At 36.7% G+C, this 21,873-nt stretch overlaps 1 protein-coding gene and 1 pseudogene across 2 annotated transcripts in view; one reads left to right on the top strand and one right to left on the bottom strand.

Moving 5' to 3' along the window:
- LOC104915132 (contactin-associated protein-like 4) overlaps nt 1-11,124 on the top strand; it is a 212,022-nt gene extending 200,898 nt beyond the window's left edge. The window contains exons 24-25 of one of the 2 annotated variants that reach the window (XR_014880595.1): nt 621-830; nt 1,061-1,169. Coding sequence is in view for 1 of the 2 variants with exons in the window: in XM_085213872.1 (XP_085069998.1) it covers nt 1,061-1,254 (194 nt within the window). In the remaining variant the exon portion in view is untranslated. Of the gene's footprint in view, nt 1-620; nt 831-1,060 lie in introns of both variants that reach the window. The other variant, XM_085213872.1, reaches the window with a different exon arrangement.
- Nucleotides 1-21,873, bottom strand: part of LOC146542229 (uncharacterized) — a 417,733-nt pseudogene that overhangs the window by 292,641 nt on the left and 103,219 nt on the right.

Below are 21,873 nucleotides of genomic sequence, written 5' to 3'. Positions count from 1 at the left end.
TGGGAGAAGTTGTCTGAGCAGCCAGGGATCAGGATAGGAAAGTTAAATAAGAGATAGAATTATATCTAACCAGGGACATAAAGGGGAACACAAAAGAATTCTGTAGGTGTACCAGAGATAAACGGGGGTCCAGGGAAGATGTGGGCCCTCTCTAGAAGAAAACTGAAGGCCTTGTGATGAGGGATATGGAGAAAGGTGAAGTGCTCAATGGCTTCTTTGCCTCTGTCTTCAATGGCAAGGCCCATAGTCAAGCTACTCAAGCTCCAGAAAGTTAAGAAGTGGGTGAAGATAGGGTAAGTGAAGGCTGTCTCACGATTTTGTACATTTGGTTTTAATCTCATCAGGTAGATCTTCTTCTTCTATCAGGTGGATTGTTAATGCTGTTGGAAAAGATAGCTCACACAATGCCAAATATTTAAGCAAAGAATACCTAGTATGTTAGAGCCCACAATCCTGAAGGGAAAAAAAGAGCAAATGTTGCTTTGTTTTACTCAAAATATCAAGTGAGCTTTGCTTTTACGTATTTTCATAATTTAACTAGTATATATTAATTACAGTGGAACAATTACAAAAATAGGATCTCTATTTGAAGTAATGTAAAACATTTTATCCCATTACAGTGTACCTAAGGTCATCATAAGGAGTTGGGATTTTCTTCTAGAAGGTATAATAAGCATTAGATTTTCTGCCCCAACAGTCTGAAGATGAATAGCTCTAAAGGCTTGACAACTTCCACCAGAGTCTCTATGATGAAATATTTTATACTTTCTTTCATAAATTCTCCTCGTGAACTACATCGTCCAGATAGGATCACTCATCTGTGGTCTGAGGTAATTTGGATAAAATGTTAGATATGAATTGGACTAATTCTTTGTTACTTTTTTTTTACTGCAAGGTGGCTGAGGCTTTTCCTTTATGGTGTACATAGGCAGAGTTATTATGAGAACCAGGTTCAGAATTACAGATTTCTCTTTGTTCTGTTCTTTTCTGCCTCTCCCTGACAGAGAAGTTAATACCTGTCTATCCTATCTTTTAACTTTTTTCTCTTTTTCTTTACTAGGTGTAATAGCAGCTGTGATGTTCATCCTACTTTGTATCGCTGCCATAGCCATATGCATTTATAGAAAAAAAAACAGTTACTCAAAAAATGAGAAAAAAGGATCTGAAAATGAAGAAAATGCTGAATCTGCACTGAAAAGTGAGCTCAGCATTCAAAACAAAGCCAACGAAAATCAAAAAGAATACTTCTTCTGATTGACATTAATGATTTAGCTTAATAGTGTAACAGTCTGATTTTCTGTATAAGCCAGGGGCTCTTAATGGACAAAAAATATTCTTGCACTCTGCAGTATATGCAGTGGATTTGAGACCTACTACACTGCATATGTCCAGTCTCAGAGATTGGTAGAGGGGCCCCTTTAAATTACATTAATTTCTTGTCTATTAAAACATAAACATATTTTATGTAACACTGAATTAGGTATTGTAACTAATTTCATTGTTGGTAGTTTCCAACTGTTCTGATGCGACCTTCTACACTGAAGCTTAATGTACATACTAAATATGATTTTTGAATGGGAAAATTGTTACTAAGATGTTGATATCCTTCTCTTTATGATTCTGGATTTTTATTAACGATGAAAGGTGGATTATAATAGTTTGCGTAACTAAAGATATTCTGCAATCTTTATTATAGTGATCCCTCTCACTTCCTCTATCTGAAAATGCTTCTTGAGCTGCTGCTGACTGATATCAATATCCACTTGTGGGCCTTGAAGTTATATGACCAAAACTATCTGTACTTCTTTCCTCTAACTGGTGGCCAGTGCTATCATTGACCCAAATCTCGCAAATCTTAAAACTGAAGAGTGTACAGTGTTCTTAAATGTTTTCACTCATGGTCAAGAGATGATATCAAGTTACATGCGAACACATTCTAAGACTTTTAAATAAAATTTGGTCACTGAAGTTGAGATTTTTACTTGGAGAGATCTAGTCAAATATTAACAATAATTATCATGAATTTAAGAACCAATGTTTATGTAACTCTGCATAGAAGTAATGTTTCTTTGAGAAATTGTAATGTTCTGTGCACTATATGAGATGCATTTCCATAAAGTATTGTATATATGTAAAATATGCTTTAAACCTCAAGATTAGTTTTCTAAATTATAGAATTAATTTATGAATATTATAATAATATAAATAATGAATTTAAAGTCTAGCACTTTAAAGCTGCTACTTCAACACACTTGTTTTTTATCCATAACAGTATCCACATAACTTTCTTAAATAATGTCAGATTCTTCAACTCAAATATAAACTGATGTTCATTATCCTGATGAATAAGAGCAGGCTATGATGTTGCATAATGAAACTACTGGACATGGAAAGTAGATTTAATATGTTTAAACAGAAGAATATATCACCACTATAAACACTAGAATATCTGAAATATTCAAGTATCCTGGTGAGAATGTCACAAAGTCAACTGAAACTTCGTAAGAGACATGTGGGAATTAGTTAGAATGCCCCAAGTCACCTAAATTTGCACTAATGCAAATATTTAGGCAATTTATTCCTACAGAGGATCTTTTTTTTCTTTTCAGATAGATTTTGTGCCCAGAGCTAGGATCTAGAGACAGAGGTTCTTTGTCCCTGCATACTTGAAAGTTAAAAAATTGAAGTGTTTTTCAAGCTCATGTGTATCTATTCCTATTGAAAACAATAACAGTCATCCAAAACTTAGAAAGTAAGACTAAAAAAACATCTGTCATAGATGCCTTAAAAGACTATAAAAGCAGAGAAACTTGGTATCATGTTAAAACTCATTAATCTTTACATTTATTTCCATAAGTGGTAGTTGTAAATATAAATTTGAAGCAGGTGTATCTGGAATAATGTCATATTACAAAACTAGTTCTCTCCTATCAATTTTTCTTTTTCTATTCTGAGGATTTTACTGTAACTTTTCCAGTTTATTCTGTTCAGCAATGACTTTAGGAAGAAGTTACTCCTTTTACTTGAGTGCTCTGCAGTTATGCACTGTTTAGTTTGAGTTATATTGTTTCCCTTTTTTCTCAATTTGTTAATTCTTAGAGCATCTCTAGTATAACACTAACGCTAAGGCTGAGGATCCAGGATCAAGAACTTTGTGTGTATGCTTCATAGTATATACTATAGTATATAGTATAGCATAGTAATATAGTATATTACCACATTTCCTGATAGTGTTGGTCCATGAGAGTAAGCCAATGTTTTGAGGGGAGGGTAATGGACATCTCCCGAAAGATTATATCTATGAGAGTACTTGTCTTGCAGATGGGAAGAGGAGGAGATAGAAAGCTTACATGAGAAATGAGAACAAGATTTTGCACTCTTTAATTTGCTAATTAAGATCTTGTCAGTCTAGCTAGATAATATGTAATTTAAAGTGAGAATTATCTTCAAGGTTTAGCAAAAATGACTTTGAATTAAAAAAGAATTGAGTCTCATCATAAAAGGCTTTCCACTCCTGTGACAGGTATGCCAGTATCATTCATATTAACAACTCCATTTGAAGTGATAAGATTCCTAGTTAGTACCCTTTTAATCAATGTGAAATGAAGTAAACGAGAGGGATAAAACCTTTATGATAGTAACGATTATAATATTTTAGATCATCAAAATGGATATTTTGATTATATTATATAAGATCGAGTTTTCAGATGAGAACTGCATACTTAATATTAAAAAAAAAAACAAACAAAAAGAAAACAAACAAAAACCCCACAAAATTGAAAGTTATCTACACTAGGACAGATTGGAAGTTGAAAGTATACAAAAGTACTAAACTATTTAATCTCTTTACTTTACCTCCATCTATTTAATTTCTTTTCTTATTTTGTATTGTATTTCTTGATGGAGGGAAGTCTATCCTCCCTTGCTTCATTTTCTTCCAAATGAATAATTGTTTTACTGTTGTTTAAGAATTTTTAAAGGAAAAAGGAAGTAAAAAACAGAATGAAACCCATATTTCACTAAGCATTTAAAAAAAGAAAGTGAAGTGTGTGCAAACAGCTGTGTGAATGGCACTTTATTACATTCAATCACCTTATTAGAGCATTTTATTTTGTAAAGAATTGAAAGGGGATAAACTGAAATAGTTTTTTGTTAAATGCAGATTTTTCTGCAGATCTGTAGCACACAATAATTATGTCTCTGTGAAAATGCAAATAACCATTTTCATCTGCAGGAAGAGTGATCAATATATTTTTCAAACAAATACAAAGTACACAAATTCAAAGTCAGTGAAGCAGCATTTTTCATTAGCTGCTACATTTTTATGTGTACAATGAAATGGTGTCACTGAAGTGCACTGAGAAATCATACACCATCATTTCATCCCCTTTTTGAATATGTATTCTAACGTCTGACTTTTCACCTCCCTTTTATTAAAGAAACATTTTTGAAAATACCGTGAGTAAAATATTTTTTACAAAATTTTTGTTAAAGATATTAAAAGTGACAACAATATACTGTTGTATTTTTTTTAAAAGTAAAAATAAGTAGAATTGCATATAGTATACTGGTGTGTGGTTATTTATAGGTAATAACACTGAATGCTAATGTAGCAAATTTCCTAAGTGTTGACATGACTTCCATGACAAATACATATTTTTTCAAGTACTTTAGAAATTGAAGAATAGCATGAATGCTGGTACCTTTTAAAAAAAAGTTCCACGTCTACATGGAACTGTAACTATAAAGACGCCATTACTATCTAAATACTCAACATTTAGTGCATATATATTTTTTGGTCAGATTTTGAGAAAACATTTGCCAGTACATCCTCTATAAATGAATTACACGTAGTAAGCTACACGTACATGCTAATAGCCAGAATTAATTCATAAAGTCGTTATTCATGTCAATAAAAAGAAAAGTGTATGGAAAAGGAAAACACAGATAAAATTCTAGAGAGGAAAAAATTGAATGGAGTACACAAATATAGATTTAGATACTAATAAGGTATACTGAGATAAAATCAGAAGATGTAATTGTAGGAGGTCAACAGAGAAATAGGAGAATATTTTTTGAATAAAATTAATTACCTTAAGAAATAATTGTAGAAGTTGACAAACAAAATGGAGTTGTAGCTGTATAAGCCACATGATACCGCCGGGGAAAACCGTGTTTTTGCAACAGAAAATTCTTTGTTAAGTCAGAAAAAAATACAGAAAGAAACATGTGCTGTCTACTCTCTTCTCTGCAGAGCACATTCTCCAGGGTAATGGTAATTGAAGACTTTGAGATTTTATCAAGTTAGGCTCATAATTGTGGAACCATTTGTATACTGGAAAGTATAATAAGCCTATAGCATTTCTGATCTCGTAAAGCAGATTGTGCATTATTCAGAAAGAATAATCCTTCCAAATTTAGAACTGAGTAAGCAGGTACTGAAAGGCACTGAGGAAATCTCAGTGTTCTTGTTTGTTTTATTGTTTGTTTTCAAAGTGTAATGAGGAACATTGTTAAAAGAATAAGTGAAAGTCAGGAACTTCATTTCAAATTTACTCCTTTCTTGGAATTTTTTGTTCTTGCTGGGGGGGAGGGTTGAATTGGTTTTCTGCACAGAAAGTTCTAATATGGCCTGTACAAAGAAACAGAAGTAGAAAATCTCAGATGCTTATGGAACATACCTTGCTAAGAAAATACCTTTCTATTCAATTTTAAAATGTTGTGTGAAAAGAACTTTTCTGACAAGAACTGCCCTTGAGATACACTCTCCAAACTCTTAATCTTTTATCCCACCAAAGTTGAAAGAATGAAACATTACTGCTATTTTTCAGAGAGATGGGTGTCAGTGTCCAACCACTGACTTAAAAGTCACTTATTTTCATATAATTTTATATTTTCTTTCAGTGGTGAAATTCTGCATTGATAACACTTAATGCATGTAATACTAAATAAATCATGCCACAAAGTCTTTTAAATAGTGCTGTAAATCCACAAAAACATAATCTCTACATGCGTGAACAAACTGGGTCAGATACACAAACACATGTATGTAAACTAACTACTTATTTTGAGCTAAAATTCACTGTATTTAGCTATTTTATTTATAGTGTGTCAAATACTGAAAAAAGCCTAAAGCATTAGCCTCTCCAATTATGAAAATATATACAAAAGCTCTCACAAAATATATAATTTGATAGGTTTTCTTTTTTCAATAGAATAACTTAAAAAATGGAGTTCCTTACAGATCAATAAAACATACAGCTAGAGTTCTATCATCTCTGATCACAGAAGAAGAAAAGGTTTTAGCATCCCTCCCATAGACAGACCTTTACGAGATCTTCCTCTCTTCCCCTTTTTCTTCTCCTGACCATGTCATAACATCTAGGACTAGAGGTATCATGTGACTGAGAGAAAACTTCCCAAAGGGCATTAAGTATTGTATTCCATGTTCTGTCCAGAATGCATCTTCGAAAAATATTAATCAGTTAATAATTTCATAATGAACATATATATCCTTTACGAATTTAGAATAAACAGTTTTATTTGTTAATTTATTTTATTTTATTTTATTTTGTTTGTTTGTTTGTTTGTTTTTCCCAGACTGTTAACTTGCTTTTAGGAAGCATCAGAATTCTCATTTATGTGTCAGGTAGGACATTTGGCATTGCTGAAAAACTCCTAAGTCTGCAGAAGAGAATCAGCTGTTTAAAATCTTTCTGAGGTCCCAGAAAAATAAGGAAGTATTGTCAATAGGTTACATCAGACTTCATAAGTGTTCATTTGTCAACAGGAACCAAATGGTAACTTTGTTAGATGAATCCTTAAAATAACACAGGTATTGCTCAGTAAACTAACAGATAGTAGTTGGTACAATTCACATTTTAACAAAATGTGGTCTTCATTCTTCTACATTATTGTAACATCTGAAAAAATTCTAAATTCAAATGACTGAAGTAGTTTTGGAGTGTAGGAACTGATGATATCTTTGTTTTGAAGAGTAGAAAAATCTTGCAAGCAACTCATAAGGCTCATGTTTAAGGCACTTATCACGAAATCTTCTAGATTAAATAACAAAGGTTACAAAGACAGCCATCGCTGTTTATGAATAATATGAATTCAGTAATGAATGACTGAATATTTAAGAATTAAATGGACTTTCAGTAGCAGATAGTTGTGGACTGATTTCTGAGAAAATCTAAAATATTGTTCCTTCCTTTATACATTACAATTAATCATTCAATTCCATTTGCTTAACAAGGAGAGAATACTGAATTTTTTACTAAATTGACTTATTAATATTTATAAAACCCTTTGAAAATCAAAATTTCTATATGAATTTATAGCATCATAAGATAAACAAAATTCAATATCATTTAGCAAATAACATTATGGATAGTAATATTAATTATACTTATTTCAATACATTTAACTAAGGAGATGGTCTTATTTCTCTCAGAAATATCAATTTGCTGTTATTTTGTGCATAGAATAGCAAAAGAAAAAAGAGGAAAACAAGACACTGGACAATTCAGTGTAGTACATGTATTGATTGCATGTCTTTCATCAGCAAATTAGAACACAGATATTTCTGCCTCTTTGTTTCAGAAGAGAACAATAATTACAACTCCTAGAAGACTTCATTTTTTTGTGTTTCCATTTTCTGTTTGGAAGGAAAGATAAATCTGACAGGCAGCCACAAGATTGCTTCTTTGCTCCCTTCTCCCTGTCCTTTTCACTCACAGCATTAGATTAAGGACTCTAGTTTTGGAAACTTTCTCTCTCGCACTTTGATTGATTAGCTTCAGTTTCAATCATCCTTTATTTTATTGCACTATCTCACATTCCACTGTTATATTTAGTAACCTAAGTTCCTTTTCCTTATCTCATTGCTTCTGTTTTCCTTGTCTAGGTCATTCTACTTACCTTTTCCCACCCCCTCCACCTCCCCTAACGTGTGGTCCCATGGTTACCTTTGACTCCTTGAACTGTGCTGAGCTGTGACGGTTTGGAAATTTCATTGTCTTTGTCATGACTTGACATGCTTACTACTGTTGAACTAGAGGATATTCTATAACTATAACTACACAAAGTGTTAGTGTAAATCGACATAGTTTTTCCTGTTAGAAGGCCTGCTTCTACTATCAAGTAACATTAGGTCAGTTTTGGGAGTGGTCACTTGCATTGGCACAGGAACAGGAACATTTCCTCTTTCCATTGATGAACAGTGTCCTGTTGAAATGTATGTGTTTCAGTGATCTTGAGCTGAATTCCTCAAAAAAAAAAAAAAAAAAAAAAAAAAAAAAAAAAAAAAAAAAAAAGTTCAAGCTATGCACAAATCTCCAAAGCACAGTGTGATGCATTTTAGCTTGCCAAATGTCAGCTGTTAATGCAGCATTTCTCTCAAACAGTCATAACATAGATGGGATACTTAATTCTTTCCTTTAATACATTTTAATTCTGGTAGCTAAGAAAAAACTTTCATACTACGGTTCTAATAGATGTAATGTTGAAAGGCCACCTAAGTAGACACATAGTTCTGAGAGAGGTACATCTAGCCTCAAGATTTTCATTTTACAAGCTCAATTAAATAGAAGAAAAAGACAAAAAGTTAAAGAGGAAGAAAAGAAAAAGGAAAAAGAAGAAAAAAGAGAAAAATATACATAAAAGTAATTTAAAAAAAAAAAAAAAGAAGTAATATTAAGGAAGTTTAGGCTAGCAACTTCTGCTGAAGCATTAAAAAATGCATACAGAGACCAACAATGACCTGGAGTGCCCAGGGAGCTGAAGCAGAAGATGCAAAGGAAGAGCAAAAGCTGCTGATTTTTCCTACTGTTAATGAGAAGAAAGATAGCAAAGTGGCCTTTAGTCCATTCTTTAAAGTCCATTCGAGACAAAATAAATCCAGACAATAGAAAATAAAGCCACACAAGGCAAGAAAATCGAACTGCATTTCCCTTAAAAGCGTGTCCAACTCGTCAGTCTTACTCCTACAGAGAGGATAAGCAAGATTAGAAGCAATCAAGTTGATGATGGTAGCAGGTACCTGTCAATTATTCTGAACACAGTTTGTAAATATTCAGTTCCTAGAACCACAGAATCAAAGATTGAGTTCAGAAGGGAACTCTGGACATTATTTTAGCCAATTCCTCTACACAAGTTTTGCCAACTGCAGGTTGCTCCGGACTGCACTCAGTTGTCTTCTAAAAATCTCCCAGGAGCAAGACTTTTCAAACTCACTGAAGCCACTTTGTCAATCAGTCACATTAGCAAGAATTTTTTTCCTGATGTTCAGACAGAATTATTTGTGCTTCCATTTTGGGACACTGCCTCTTATGCTATCACTAGACACAACCTAATAGCGCCTGGCTCTGTTCTTTTTGCACCTTGTCTTCAGCCAAATCAACATTATAGTAAGTATTAGAATTTCAGTAAAAGCAGTCAAAAGTAATCTAGTAATCATTAGATTTCACAGATATATTTACTATTGTTTTCCTCTTAAATTTGCCACTTATCTGTGGAAGACTGAATGACAGAACAAACGATAATGTTCTGCTTTTTAGCTTGAGACTGCTCATACTCCATTTTTAAAAAATTGTTTTCTTTAAAGAGGGAGCATCCCAGTATTAGAATTGATGTGGCTGCAAGTGACAAAAGGAAAAGCGTTAGCCAGGTAGCCACAGTCTTTTCCCTATACAGACTCCAGATGTCAGGGTGTTCCTCACCTGTAGTTTCTAAAATGGAGATATGACAATGACAAAATTAAGCATATTGTACAATATGTTTTTTTACAGTATATTTTGTAAAAATGATAATCTTTCAGTAAACTCTTAATAGAGTGCGTTTTGGAATACCTTGTTGATATCAAATTTTATGGTATTGTTTCAACACAACAGAAAACATTAGGAGTTACAATTAAAGGAAAAGAAGCTTAAAGACAAGATAAGCTTACTGAAACAGCATGTAATAGTAGACTGCTGAATATGTACATAGCTTTGAGATATACTCCATAACATAAGATCAAAGCAAAGCACAAAAGAGTTTGAAATAGAATTCCTAAACTCTAATGATATTCAAATGTTTTATTTTATATTTTCATAGTATTTCATAATATTTACAAGAATGAGAAAAATCAGTTCTCATTAATTTGAGGAGAAAAAAAAGTCAGCCACAACAGAAACAAATACTATCCAGTACCATGTAAACATCTTACACTGAGGCAGAGATAAAGAGTTTACTGTATCACCTGGCTTAACAATTGAACAATATTTTCCAAAACAACACATACATAACACTATTCTTTCAGGATTTATGTTACAGGTGTGTTTCATGGTCTGTAGTTAGAGGAAAAAAGCAAACTGTCTGCAGTATTATTTGCAAAATAGCAGTGCTCAAGGATTCTAGTTTAAACAAGCCTGTTGTAGTTGAGGCAAAAATACGCATAATTGTGTGAGAATCCTTCTTTGTTTTTTGGTTCAAATCTTGCTGCGTGAGGTATTTCTTGTGATAAGACTGACTTGTCTAGAAGATGAGTGATGGGTGTTGCCGTGTGGCAATCAACATCACTGTGTGGCTGTTTGCCTTCGGAAGATAGTGCTCAAGGACAGTTTACTGGCAGAAGATCTAGCCCATGATCAAATGACTCCTGTTTGCTATAGGAGACTGGGGGATAATACCATTGTATCCTGTGAAGGCAAGATACAAGTTGGCATCTCCCTGCTGCCTCTTATCTGTTGGCAAGGCCAGGAAGATAGGAACAAAGGAGTTCCCTGCTGAGATCCCAGAGCCAGAAGCTGCCACTCCAAAGATAGCTGACTCAACCACTTTGAAAGCATTGAAAAGGGGCCATCATCGCCATGGTCGTTGTCGTGGTTGCCGTCGTCGTTGTCAACAGATCACTGCCCGACGACCCACCACCACTGAAGATCAAAGACTGAACTATGAATCACGCTGGATCCATGGTAGTGACCATCTCCCTCTTGCTTCCTATAGAGAGTCCTTGCTTCTTCTTTCCTATCTTTTCTATCACCCTCCTTCCCTTTCCCATTACCCTAATTCATAATAATGTCCATCCTCCCTTTCCCCATCTCCCTAATTAAGATTTATAATAAACCGGTCGGACCAACATTTGAACTGTTGTTTCTTAATCTCACGCCAGGTATGTAATATTAAAAGAACCTCATCTCTCTTCTATAAATTGGAGCGAGACAAATTGACAGTACGGAAAATACAAAAAAATAGAGCAGCATAAGGCAGGAAGAGGCAAAACAAACGTAAAGAAACGTAAGAAAAAGTATCAGGAGTGGAAGCTGACAATACGATTCCTCTGATACCTCTTTCTTTAACAGTTTATTGAAATAGCTTGCCTCCATGCAACTAAAATAATGATCTTATTGTGTGTAATATTTCAAATATTAAATGAAAAATTTAAAAAGTTATAAAATTTTATTTTCTTTATCTTGTTCCACCAGAAATACTGCAAAAGAGTATTCAAATTATCAAGCCAGGATTCTGTAGTGATCGTTCTTTATACAGAGTAAGGCAATATACAATGAAGGGAGTTAGTCTGTTTTTTCATTTGTTTCACAAAAGGTTGGGAATGACTTGACAGAAAACTAGTTTGATGACAGTGTAAAAGATATATGAATGCTATAGATAATAATGGGATTTTATTATTATTATTTTTTTATTACAAGCCTTTGTTTACTCTCATCAGACAATATCATCCAATAATTTCTGGAGCCCTAATCCAAGTATATATCTTGGGACCTTAACCTACCATTTCCCTTGTAAATCAGAATTTGATATAAACTGGAAACTGGCTACTGGAAGTAACATATACAAGGTACTTTGATATAAGAATTTATGAATTTTTTCATCCCTTCATTTTTATGAGTTATTCCTTTAAAATATTCAAATTTAACTTCAGATCTGTTCTTAGACTGACTTCAGAATTATTCTCTCATATGGTCTTAGTACAAGAGTTGCATTTAGAGAATTACATTCGATATCTCTACACATTCAGGCATTGAGTTTATAGAAAGAACATTTTAATTTTAGAAAAACAAACCTTTCAATTATCCAATTAATAATTTTTGTCTCCGAAAAGTACAAGAGACACACCACTATATGAAATGTTTCTCCCTAATAAGTAAATATGAAGACTTAATAAATATCATCACTCTTTTTCTTCTAATATTGAGGTAAAGTCTCCATTCATGAATAGTAAATATTTTTCCAATATGCTGTAGGAAAATAACGGATCATGTACAGATGACTACAGTAAGTTGAGCGCAGTCTGTAAGACAATCATGTATTACTTTGGCTTACTGGCTTCTTCAAATTCTTTTTCAAATTCTTCAAATTCTTCTTCAAATTTCTCTTTTCTATAAACCAAACACATTTGAAAGGCAATGGACAGAGCTGAGGTACTAAAAAAATTTAAAAAATTAGATATTTCTTCATATTTCTCCTGACAGTGATGATAATTTTTTCTTCACATCTCTCACTTAATATTCTTTAAGAATATTAAATTATCAGCTCTACATCAAGAATAAGAGGTAAAACAGACATCAAGGGGTTATCATATGCACAAAGCAAGCAGTGAAAAAGTGAGGTAGTCTCTGCTATATTTGCAACTTGAATAATTGTATAATAAATATATAAAATATTTTGTAATCTTAAGTAAAACCACTTGACTCCAAGCAAATTCAAATATAATTGTGTTAACAAAGTTGCTTTAATTTCAGAAAAAGAAAAGGCATATCTTTATGGAGGAAAAAGTTCCTTTAGAGAACATACAGGTACTATCTTGATTTACAGCATATTGCCAAGGCAATTAATAAAGGTGCCACCACATTCCACAGTGTATGGGGAAAGTCAGGGTACGGGGATATATCCTGAGTCAGGGAAATGCCAGGGGAGTGCAGAAACTCACCAAGAGCTGAAAACACTCAGGAGAGTGACTGATGAGGCATGGGAGTTGCCCAGAGCAGGAATAGACATATATTCTGTAATCATATGCAGCGGTCCTAGGGAGTTTGGCAACTCAGATAGGATTTCAAGTATTAGCATAGCAGTTTGTACAGTGAAGTCACTTCTCAGAAGAAGGACATTCTGTTGGTCAATTGTTATACTTGAAATACACACTACTCAGAAACCATGCACTTTTCTATGTCCATCTACACTGGTCAAGGCTACACAACCTACATAACCTCAAGGCAGAGTTGTGAGCGCACATCCAGGAGCAAAGGCTGCAGCTCTGGCTGAACAGTCTGCACCATCTACTTCAGCAGTGGCTGATGCTTCTACTGAGATGAAGCTGCTGAAGGAAGAATGTGCTGTGCAAACTTGAGGCTGCAGGAAGTCTTAGACCTTACCTCTTGGGCAGGAACAGGCAGTAGACCTACCTAAAAAAGGTACTCCCCAGTGGAGGCCCTCCTTCAGAAGCTGAACTTCAACAGATGATGGAAGGGCTGCAGGACATCAGGGAAATTGAGAATGATTTCACTGGTTCCAAGAGTAGTTTGCATTGAACCCACAGCCAAAATCTCCATAGCCAGCACACATAAAAATGACGTGAGACATTAACAGAGAAAAGCGGAGGCTTGAAACAGCAAGGACCATCAGGAGAAAGAGATATGCCCAAAGCCTGTGTTACAACTGCAAAACTGCTTCACTGCTCTGCAGATTAAAGAGAAAATACAGCAGGATAGAAACTGGAGCTGAGTAAGACAGTCTGATCTGTTGTCCATATCAAATCCAGCACAACTAAAAGAGACAGTGGGTGACACTAATAAATTATTGTCTTGTGAGAGCTCTGGAAGCAACAATCTGTTGACAGTTGCCCTGTCTTGAGAAGTAAATTGCTTACTGGGAGATCGTAAGAAGGATGTCAACCAGAAACTGAAACCTTCATGAAGTTCATTTAGTGCTGTTGTTTCAAGTACACATCAGTGATACAGCCATGAGAAGGCTGAGGAAAACCATAGAGACCCGTGAGTGGTGTGTGAGTGGTAATAAAGTACACTGCAGTGAAGATAGGGCTGTTTTTCTTTTTAGTCAGCCATCCCAGCTGAAGGGAAAGGGTTTGAAAGAGCCAATTGAATGAGGAGAATAAACAAATGGTTACAGAACTGGTTCTACAGCTAGGAATTCAGCTAGTAAGATCATGAACTGTCTTTAATAAAGCTGGCTAGAGGTTGACGAAGTTCATCTGACAGAGAAGATGAGCATCTCCAGTGACAGGCTTGCCAAGATGGTAAACAGAGTTTAAAGTTGTTGGGGAGAGGAAACTCAATCCATTCTATTCCTATCAGTTTGATGTCAGTAGAAGCAATAGGTTCCCCAGTACACAGAGAAAGATCACAGGTCAGCAGGAGAGCATCTGAAGAGAAACATAAAAATATTCAAACCACACAAGGCAATGTCAGCTTAATCAAGTGTCAGCCTAAATGCTTCCATTCAGTTGTGTGTATCATGGGGAATGAACAAGAGGAGTTAGAGTCTGTATGGGGCTGCTGAATCATGGCCTGAACCTCTGATTAATCACCTGAGGTGAGCAATGAGTCAGCCATGGGAGCACAGGTGAAGGCAATTCACCTGTGCTGCAGGAAGGGGTGGAGCCTGGCTCCACCTCTCCTAGACCCATTTAAGAGCTGACTGCCAGTGAGGAAGGATCTCTTCTGGAGATCCACTCTACTGGAGTTTCCCTTGTGAGCTCAGGTTGTGGGTGAGTCTACGAGTCTATCTATCCTTTCTGTTTCCTGCTTTGGTGTAATAACATCATAGCCAAGCTTTCTGTTATACCATGACATCGGTATATCCATTAATTGTACAGAGATGCATGAAGGGAGCCTGTATGTATGAACAAGAAATTCCTTGCCAAACTCAGACAAAAAAGGAAGTGTACAAAGGGTAAAAGCTAGAGCAAACAATATGGGAAGTACACACAGACATTATTTGAGCAGCCAGGGAAAACTAAGAAAGTTAAATCCCAGATGTATTTGAATGTGGACAAGGACATCGAAGACAGTAAGACTGTCTTATGCCAGGGCGTTGATGACAAAAAGCTGAGTAGAGAAAATGCGGATCTTCTTTTGGTGGGAGCAGGAGCTTTATTTACCTGGTAATGTTAAAATTCTGAAGCACAGAATGCCATTCTTGCCTAAGCCTGACTCTGGCAATGCTTTATCCATGATCCTCAACTCAAAATCTGGAGTTAGGATTGAGACAATGAAGTGCCATCCACTGTAGGAGAAGATTGGGTTTGAAACCATCTAAGGAACCTAAAAGTACGAAAGTTTGTGGGACCTGAAAGTCATGAGAGAACTGGAAGATGAAGTTGATAAATTACTGTCAATCATATTTGAGTAGTCTGAAGAAGTTCTTGGAGAATTTCCCACAGACTGAAAAACCTGAAAAAACAATTCATGAGAGGGAAGATGTAAATGTGAGAGTCACCAAATATCACCTTGCAGACCTTATTACTGTGAAGCCTTGGGAGAGTGGAATGAAATATAAAGAGCAGACCGTATCTAAGGGTAAACAGGAGATTCTTCTGTATGCGCTGTTAATTTTTTCATGACTGAGAAACCATTTATCCTTTAGCATTGTTGTTTGGGAGAAGTTAGGGTCAATTCACTAATAGAATAGCTTAATGTTTGTAAGTGGATGGTATGTTGAATATAATAAACATCTATTCTGATGCTACAAGAAACTGAGAGAACTCTAACTCTATTGTTATACTATTTACTCTATTGCTGACAAATTCCCACCTGCAAAACTGCAAGTTAGGCAGCCTCACCTCTGTGCTTTCATGGTTATGGAGAAAATCCCACTGGAAACTCCTATAAGGTATATGTTAAACAGAAAGGTAACTGATGATGGACAACGAGGTTTCACTGAGGAAAAATCACACCTGACAAATTTGGTGGTATTTCATCATGGAATTACAGCATTGAGACATAAAAGAACAGACATAATTGACCTGATCGTGTGGAAAACATTTTTCACTGTACTGCATGACAGTCTTGGCTCTCTACTGGGGAAGAATGTATTTGACATACAAATCACTCAGTGGCTAAGAAATCAGTTGATTGTTCTTGTCAGCAGCACGATGTCCATTTGGAAACCAGTGGAAACAAGTGTTGCTCCACAGGGCTAAGTATAGGGTCTAACAATATTTAACACCTCTAGTGGTGGCACGGACAGTGCAGTAGAGTCCTCAGCAAGTGTGTAGACAACACCGAGCTGTGTGGTGCAGCCAACATGCAGAGGTAATTGATGTCAGAGAGACAATGAAAAGTTTGAAGGGTGGATCCCTACAGATCTCTTGCTGTTCAACAAGGCAAAGCACAAACTTCTGCACTAGGTTCAGGGTAATTCCAATTGAGCATATAGGCTTGACAGAGAATGGTTTGACAGTAGTCTTAATTAGAAGGAGTTCAGGTGCTGGTTGATGAAAATCTTGGCAGAAGCCAGAAATATGTTTTCAGCCAAGAAAATGGACCGTATTCTGGGCTGTTTCGGAAGTGTGATTAGCAAGTCAAGAGAGCTGATTTTCCTCCTCAGATCTTTTGACAGAACGTAGAGTACTGCCTTCTATTCTGGGGATCCCAGCAAAAAAGTTAAACACAAATCTCTTGGAGAGAGTGCAGAGGAGTGCCACAAGGATGATCAGAGGAATAGAGCATCTCACCTATGAAGACAGGATGAGAGACTGAGCTTTGAGTGTGAAGAAGAAAAGACTCTAGGAACACTTCGTAGCAACTTTTTCATGACCTAGAGAAGACCTACAAGAAAGCTGGAGAAGAACTCTTCATCAAAGATTTATAGCAAAAAAAGAGAAATGGTATCAAACAAAAAGAGGGTATGTTCAAATTAGGTATGAAGAATAAATTCTGTGAGGATAGTCAGACACTGGAATTCATTGATTAAAAAAAAAAAAAAGGGGGACATCCCATCTCTGGAAGTGTTCTAGGCCAGGTCTGATAGGGATTTGACCTTCCTGATCTTGGGATGTATCCCTTCCTGCCCACAGGGGATAAAATCATAGAATCATAAAATCACCAAGGCTGGAAAAGACCTTCAAGATCATCTAATCCAACTGTCCATTTATCATCAGCATTTTCCACTAAACCACTTGCCTCAGTACAGCATCTAAATGTTTTTCGAACACCTCTAAGGATGATGACTTCACCAGTTCTCTGGGCAGCCTGTTCCAGTGCCTGACCACTCTCTCAGAGAATTATTCCCTCACATTAAACCTGAATCTCCCCTGGCATATCTTGAGGCCATTCCTTCTAGTTCTATTGCTAGTTATGTGTAAGAAGAGGCCAATCCCACTCTCACCACAAACTCTCTTCATGTAGTTGTAGAGAGCAATAAAATCACCCCTAAACTTCCTTTTGTCCAGACTGAACAATCCCAGCTCCCTCAGTTGCTCCTCATAAGGGCTGTTCCAGACACCACTCAACAGCTTCATTGCCCTTCTCTGAACACACTTTAGGGGCTCAAAGCAGATCTTGAGGTGCAGCCTCACAAGGACTCAGTAGAGAGGGATGATCACTTCACTTCTCTGATACAAGCTGAAATGCCATTGGTGTTCTTGACCACCAGGGCACACTGCTGGTTCATGTTCAGCCAAGCGTTGACAAGTACCCCCAGGTCTGTTTCCTCTGTATATTCTTCCAGACAAACTCTCCCAAGCCTGTAACATTGCCTGGAGTTTTTGCATCAAATGGGCAGGACTTTGTATTATTGAATTTCATTCCGATGGCATCAGCCCAGCTACCCAGACTGCTCAGACAATTTTGTAGGGCCTTCCTACCTCCAGGCAGATCAAAACCTGTGGCCAGGTTGGTGTCATCTGCAAACTTTCTAAAGGTACACTCAGTGCCCTCATCCAAGTCATCAATGAAGATAGTGAACAGGATAGGCCCCAGTACAGACTCATGGGGAAAACCACTCATGAGCAGTTGCCAGCTGGATTTAACTCCATTCGCTACCATTTTCTGGGCCTAGCCATCCAGCCAGTTCTTTACCAAACAGAGAGTGTATTGGTCCAAACCATGGGCTACTAGCTTCTTCAGGAGAATGCTGCTGAAGACAGTGTTGAAGCCTTTGCTGAAATCTATGTAGACTACATCAAAAGCCTTCCCATCATCCAACCGGAGGATCACTCAATCGAAGAAGGAGATCAGGATGCTCAGGCAGGATATGCCTTTCATGAACCCGTGCTGGCTAGGTCTGAGCCCCTGGTTGTCCAGCTCATGCCATGTGATCTCCCTCAAGGTGATCTGCTCCACAACCTTTCCTTGTACTGAGGTCAGGCTGACAGGCTGTTGTTCCCTGTCAATCCTCTTAATGACTCTTCTTGTAGGTCGGTGTCACTGGCAAGCCACCAATCTCCTGGACCTCTCTGGTTGACCAGGAATGCTGGTAGATGATGGAAAGCAGCTTGGCTATCACCTCTGCCACCTCCCTCAGCACGCTTGAGTGGATCTCATTGAGCCCAATCAACCTCTGGCACTCCATGTGGACTATTAGGTCTCTGATTATTTCCACCTGAATCAGGGGGAGGCTTATTCTGCTCCCTAGCTGAGATTTCCAGGTCAGGGGGTAGAGTATCCCTAGGATAACTGGTCTGATATTTAAAGAGAGATGTAAAAAACGTATTGAGAATCTCAGCCTTTTCCTTAACCTCAGTAATTGTATTCCTCCCCACATCCAGTAAAAGATGGAGATTCTCCTTAGTTCTCTTTCTGTTAAGATATCTGTAAAAAAAAGTATTTTGTTCTCTTCAACTCTGATGGACACGTTGAGTTCAAGATGGCCTTTTTTCTTTCCGATTTTCTACATGTATATCCTAACAAATTCTTCGTACTCTCCTCGAGTAACCCTTTTCTTATTCCACAGTACGTAGATTCTCTTTTTCTTCTGGGCCAGAAGAACACTCCCTGTTCATCCATGCCAATCTTCTTCCTCACTGGCTGACCTTGTGTCACAAGGGGACAGTCTATTCCTACACCTTTAAGACTTCCTTCCTGGAAGATTCCAGCCGTCCTGGACCCACTTACCTTTCAGCTCTGAATCGCAAATGACTCACCACACTCCCAGGATCCTGAACAGTTCAAAGTCCACCCTCCAGAAGTAGCAGCTTTACTGTCCTTCCCTTGACTTCACCAAGAATTGAGAATTGTACCATTTCCTGGTCATTTTGTTCAAGACAGCTCCCGACGTTAGATCTCCCACCAGTCTTTTTCTGTTTGAGAAGAGCAGGTCTAATGGGGCACCTCCCCTGGTAGGCTCTCACCAGCTAAATCAGGAAGTTATCTTCTCTACACTCTAGAAATTTCCTATGCTGGTTCTTCTTTGCTGCAATGTATTTCCTACATATATCAGTCCTCCACCAGGATATCCTCCTTCTTCATCCTCCCCTCTGATCCTTACCCGTAGAGACTCAATCTTATCATTTCCAGCCCCAAGCTCAACAACATCAAAATATTCTCTAACACAGAAAGACATTCCTTCACCACTCCTTCCCTGCCCATTTCTGAAGAGCTTGTAGTCATTGCAATTATCCAGTAATGAGAGTGATCCTATCATGTTTCCATAATGGCAACTAAGCCATAGTTTGCCTGGCACACAATGACTAACAACTTTTCCAGTTTCTTGCCCATGTTGCATGTATTGGTGTAGAGGCACTTCATCTGAGCCCTTGCTTCACTTCCAGTACTTGTTGCGGGCCTGGTTTAATCCCTTCCCCCTTCATGTCTAGTTTAGAGCCCTCAAAATTAACCCTACCAACTCCTGGGCCAGGATCGTTTTCCTGCTTTGAGACAGATGAGACACGTCTGCAGCCATCAGATCTGTTGCCAAATAATTCTCACCATGGTAAAAAAAAAAAAACAAACAACTAATAAAATTCCTGCATTTGCACCAGCCTCTCAATCATGTACTTATGAGAGGGAATGAACCTTACATATGAGATGAGATTTTACTTTTTCACATTAACAGCGGCAAATTTATTGTCCTGGTTGCAGATAGGACAGAGTAGATTTTATTTCTTGTGTCTGGTATGATGCTATATTTTGTCTTAAGGAGAAGAGCAATGTTGATAACACACTGGCATTTTAGCTGTTACTGAACAGTAGTGTACAGAGCCACTGGCAATTCAGATTTTCTACTTCTTGTACTGTCCTGACAGTGAGGGAGTTGGAAGAGCTCAAGTAGCTAGAAGGGGACAGATCAAGAACAGCTAACCTAAACTGGACCAGGGAACATTTTATACTGTATGACATCATGTGAGAATTGTAAAACTGGGGAGAGTTGGCTGGAGGTGCAGTTGCTGCTCAGGGACAGACTAGGTGTCAGTAGGTAGGTGATGAGAAATTGCATTGTACATCAATGCTATTGTTCTGTAAATACACATTGACAAAAGCTGCTCCAAGAATCATGCCTCCGAGTTTATAAGTTACCCCACATCTTTAGAGATAGATGTAGGTTGTATCATACTTGAGACTGAATATTCCCATCAATATCCTGTTGCACTTTGCTGCTGCGGGGCAGACGGCAGAAGAGAGGTAGTCTGACAAAATAGTGTCTGTCACTGAATTCCTTCATGTGGAAAGAAATTTCATACATTCACTTTCATTGATTGAACATTTGTTTAAACTCAGTGAATGGTTATATTGATGTAAGTGGATGTTAACACAGTGACACAATGAATGGTGCCTTTCAGCAGTGTTAAGAGTGACCTGACAGTGTAAACCATAGATTTCTAAGAGTGTGACAGGCAGGCTCTTGTTCATTGCTGGCAAAAATTGTGTGACTATGCTTAAAAATAGTGTTTTATAACTGACAATTTTCTTTATCAGAGTTATTGTGTTCTTTTTATCTGTTGTAATTTCCATGTAAATAAACAGAAGGCATGACTTTCAGAGAGACCGGTGTATAATTATCATTACTTTTATTTCTCTCTTCCTCTTCTCTCTTAGTAAATAGTTTTACATCAGCCTAGAAATTCTACCTTTTTTCTTTTTCTTTTCCCCTGATTCTCACCCACATAACACTGGGAGACAAGGAGATTGGGTGTTATGCTCAGCTGCCTTTCAGGCTGAACCATGAAATTTATTTAGGTAAATAGAAAGGGAACTTAAAAAAAAATGATGTAGGAAAATGGCAATGTTGTAGATCAGGATAGATTCTAAATAGTGCTAATGGTGTTGCAGTATTAGTGTCATTCATGATCAGGCTGGGGTACATGTGGTGCATTGACATGATGACTGAGGTCTTTCTCCTTGACAGTGAGAATAATGGCATAAAAACAGTTAGCATTTTCCTCTTTATTCTGATAACATTAAACACAAAACACTAACCACCTCAAGTACCAAAAGTTAATCATACAATTGTCATAACACTCTTTATTAGAAAAAAAAGTGAAAAAAACAGATTGAGGAAAAGAGAGGGCAAGCAGGGAAGAGGCAGATAGAAAAGGCCATTGTGTTACCTATTCCATGGTTCTCAGGTTCAAATTTTTCTGAAATATTCTATTTCCCAAGTAAGGAAATACTAAAGATACTAGAGCTATCTTCCTGCTATCAAAGTCATATCCCATACTCCATAAAGAGGCAATTGTAAACACAGCAAATCATCTTATTTTTTTTAAGCTTCTTGTGCATTTGTATTTATTTTCTATCCAACACAGCTAATATTCTCTGGATTTTATCTTGAGTAACAATTTCATCTTGTCAGGAGAATTCAAACCTGTATATTAAGTATTACATTTGCTTTTGAGAATAAAACATTTTTACATTTTACATGAATTTTCTGATTTTTACTTTTACATAAATTTTCTTATAATACTATTTTAAT

The sequence above is a fragment of the Meleagris gallopavo genome, chromosome Z, assembly GCF_905368555.1.
Source record: "Meleagris gallopavo chromosome Z, MGAL_WU_HG_1.1, whole genome shotgun sequence".
Classification (NCBI taxonomy): domain Eukaryota; kingdom Metazoa; phylum Chordata; class Aves; order Galliformes; family Phasianidae; genus Meleagris; species Meleagris gallopavo.
This window is presented reverse-complemented; position numbering and strand designations above follow the sequence as displayed.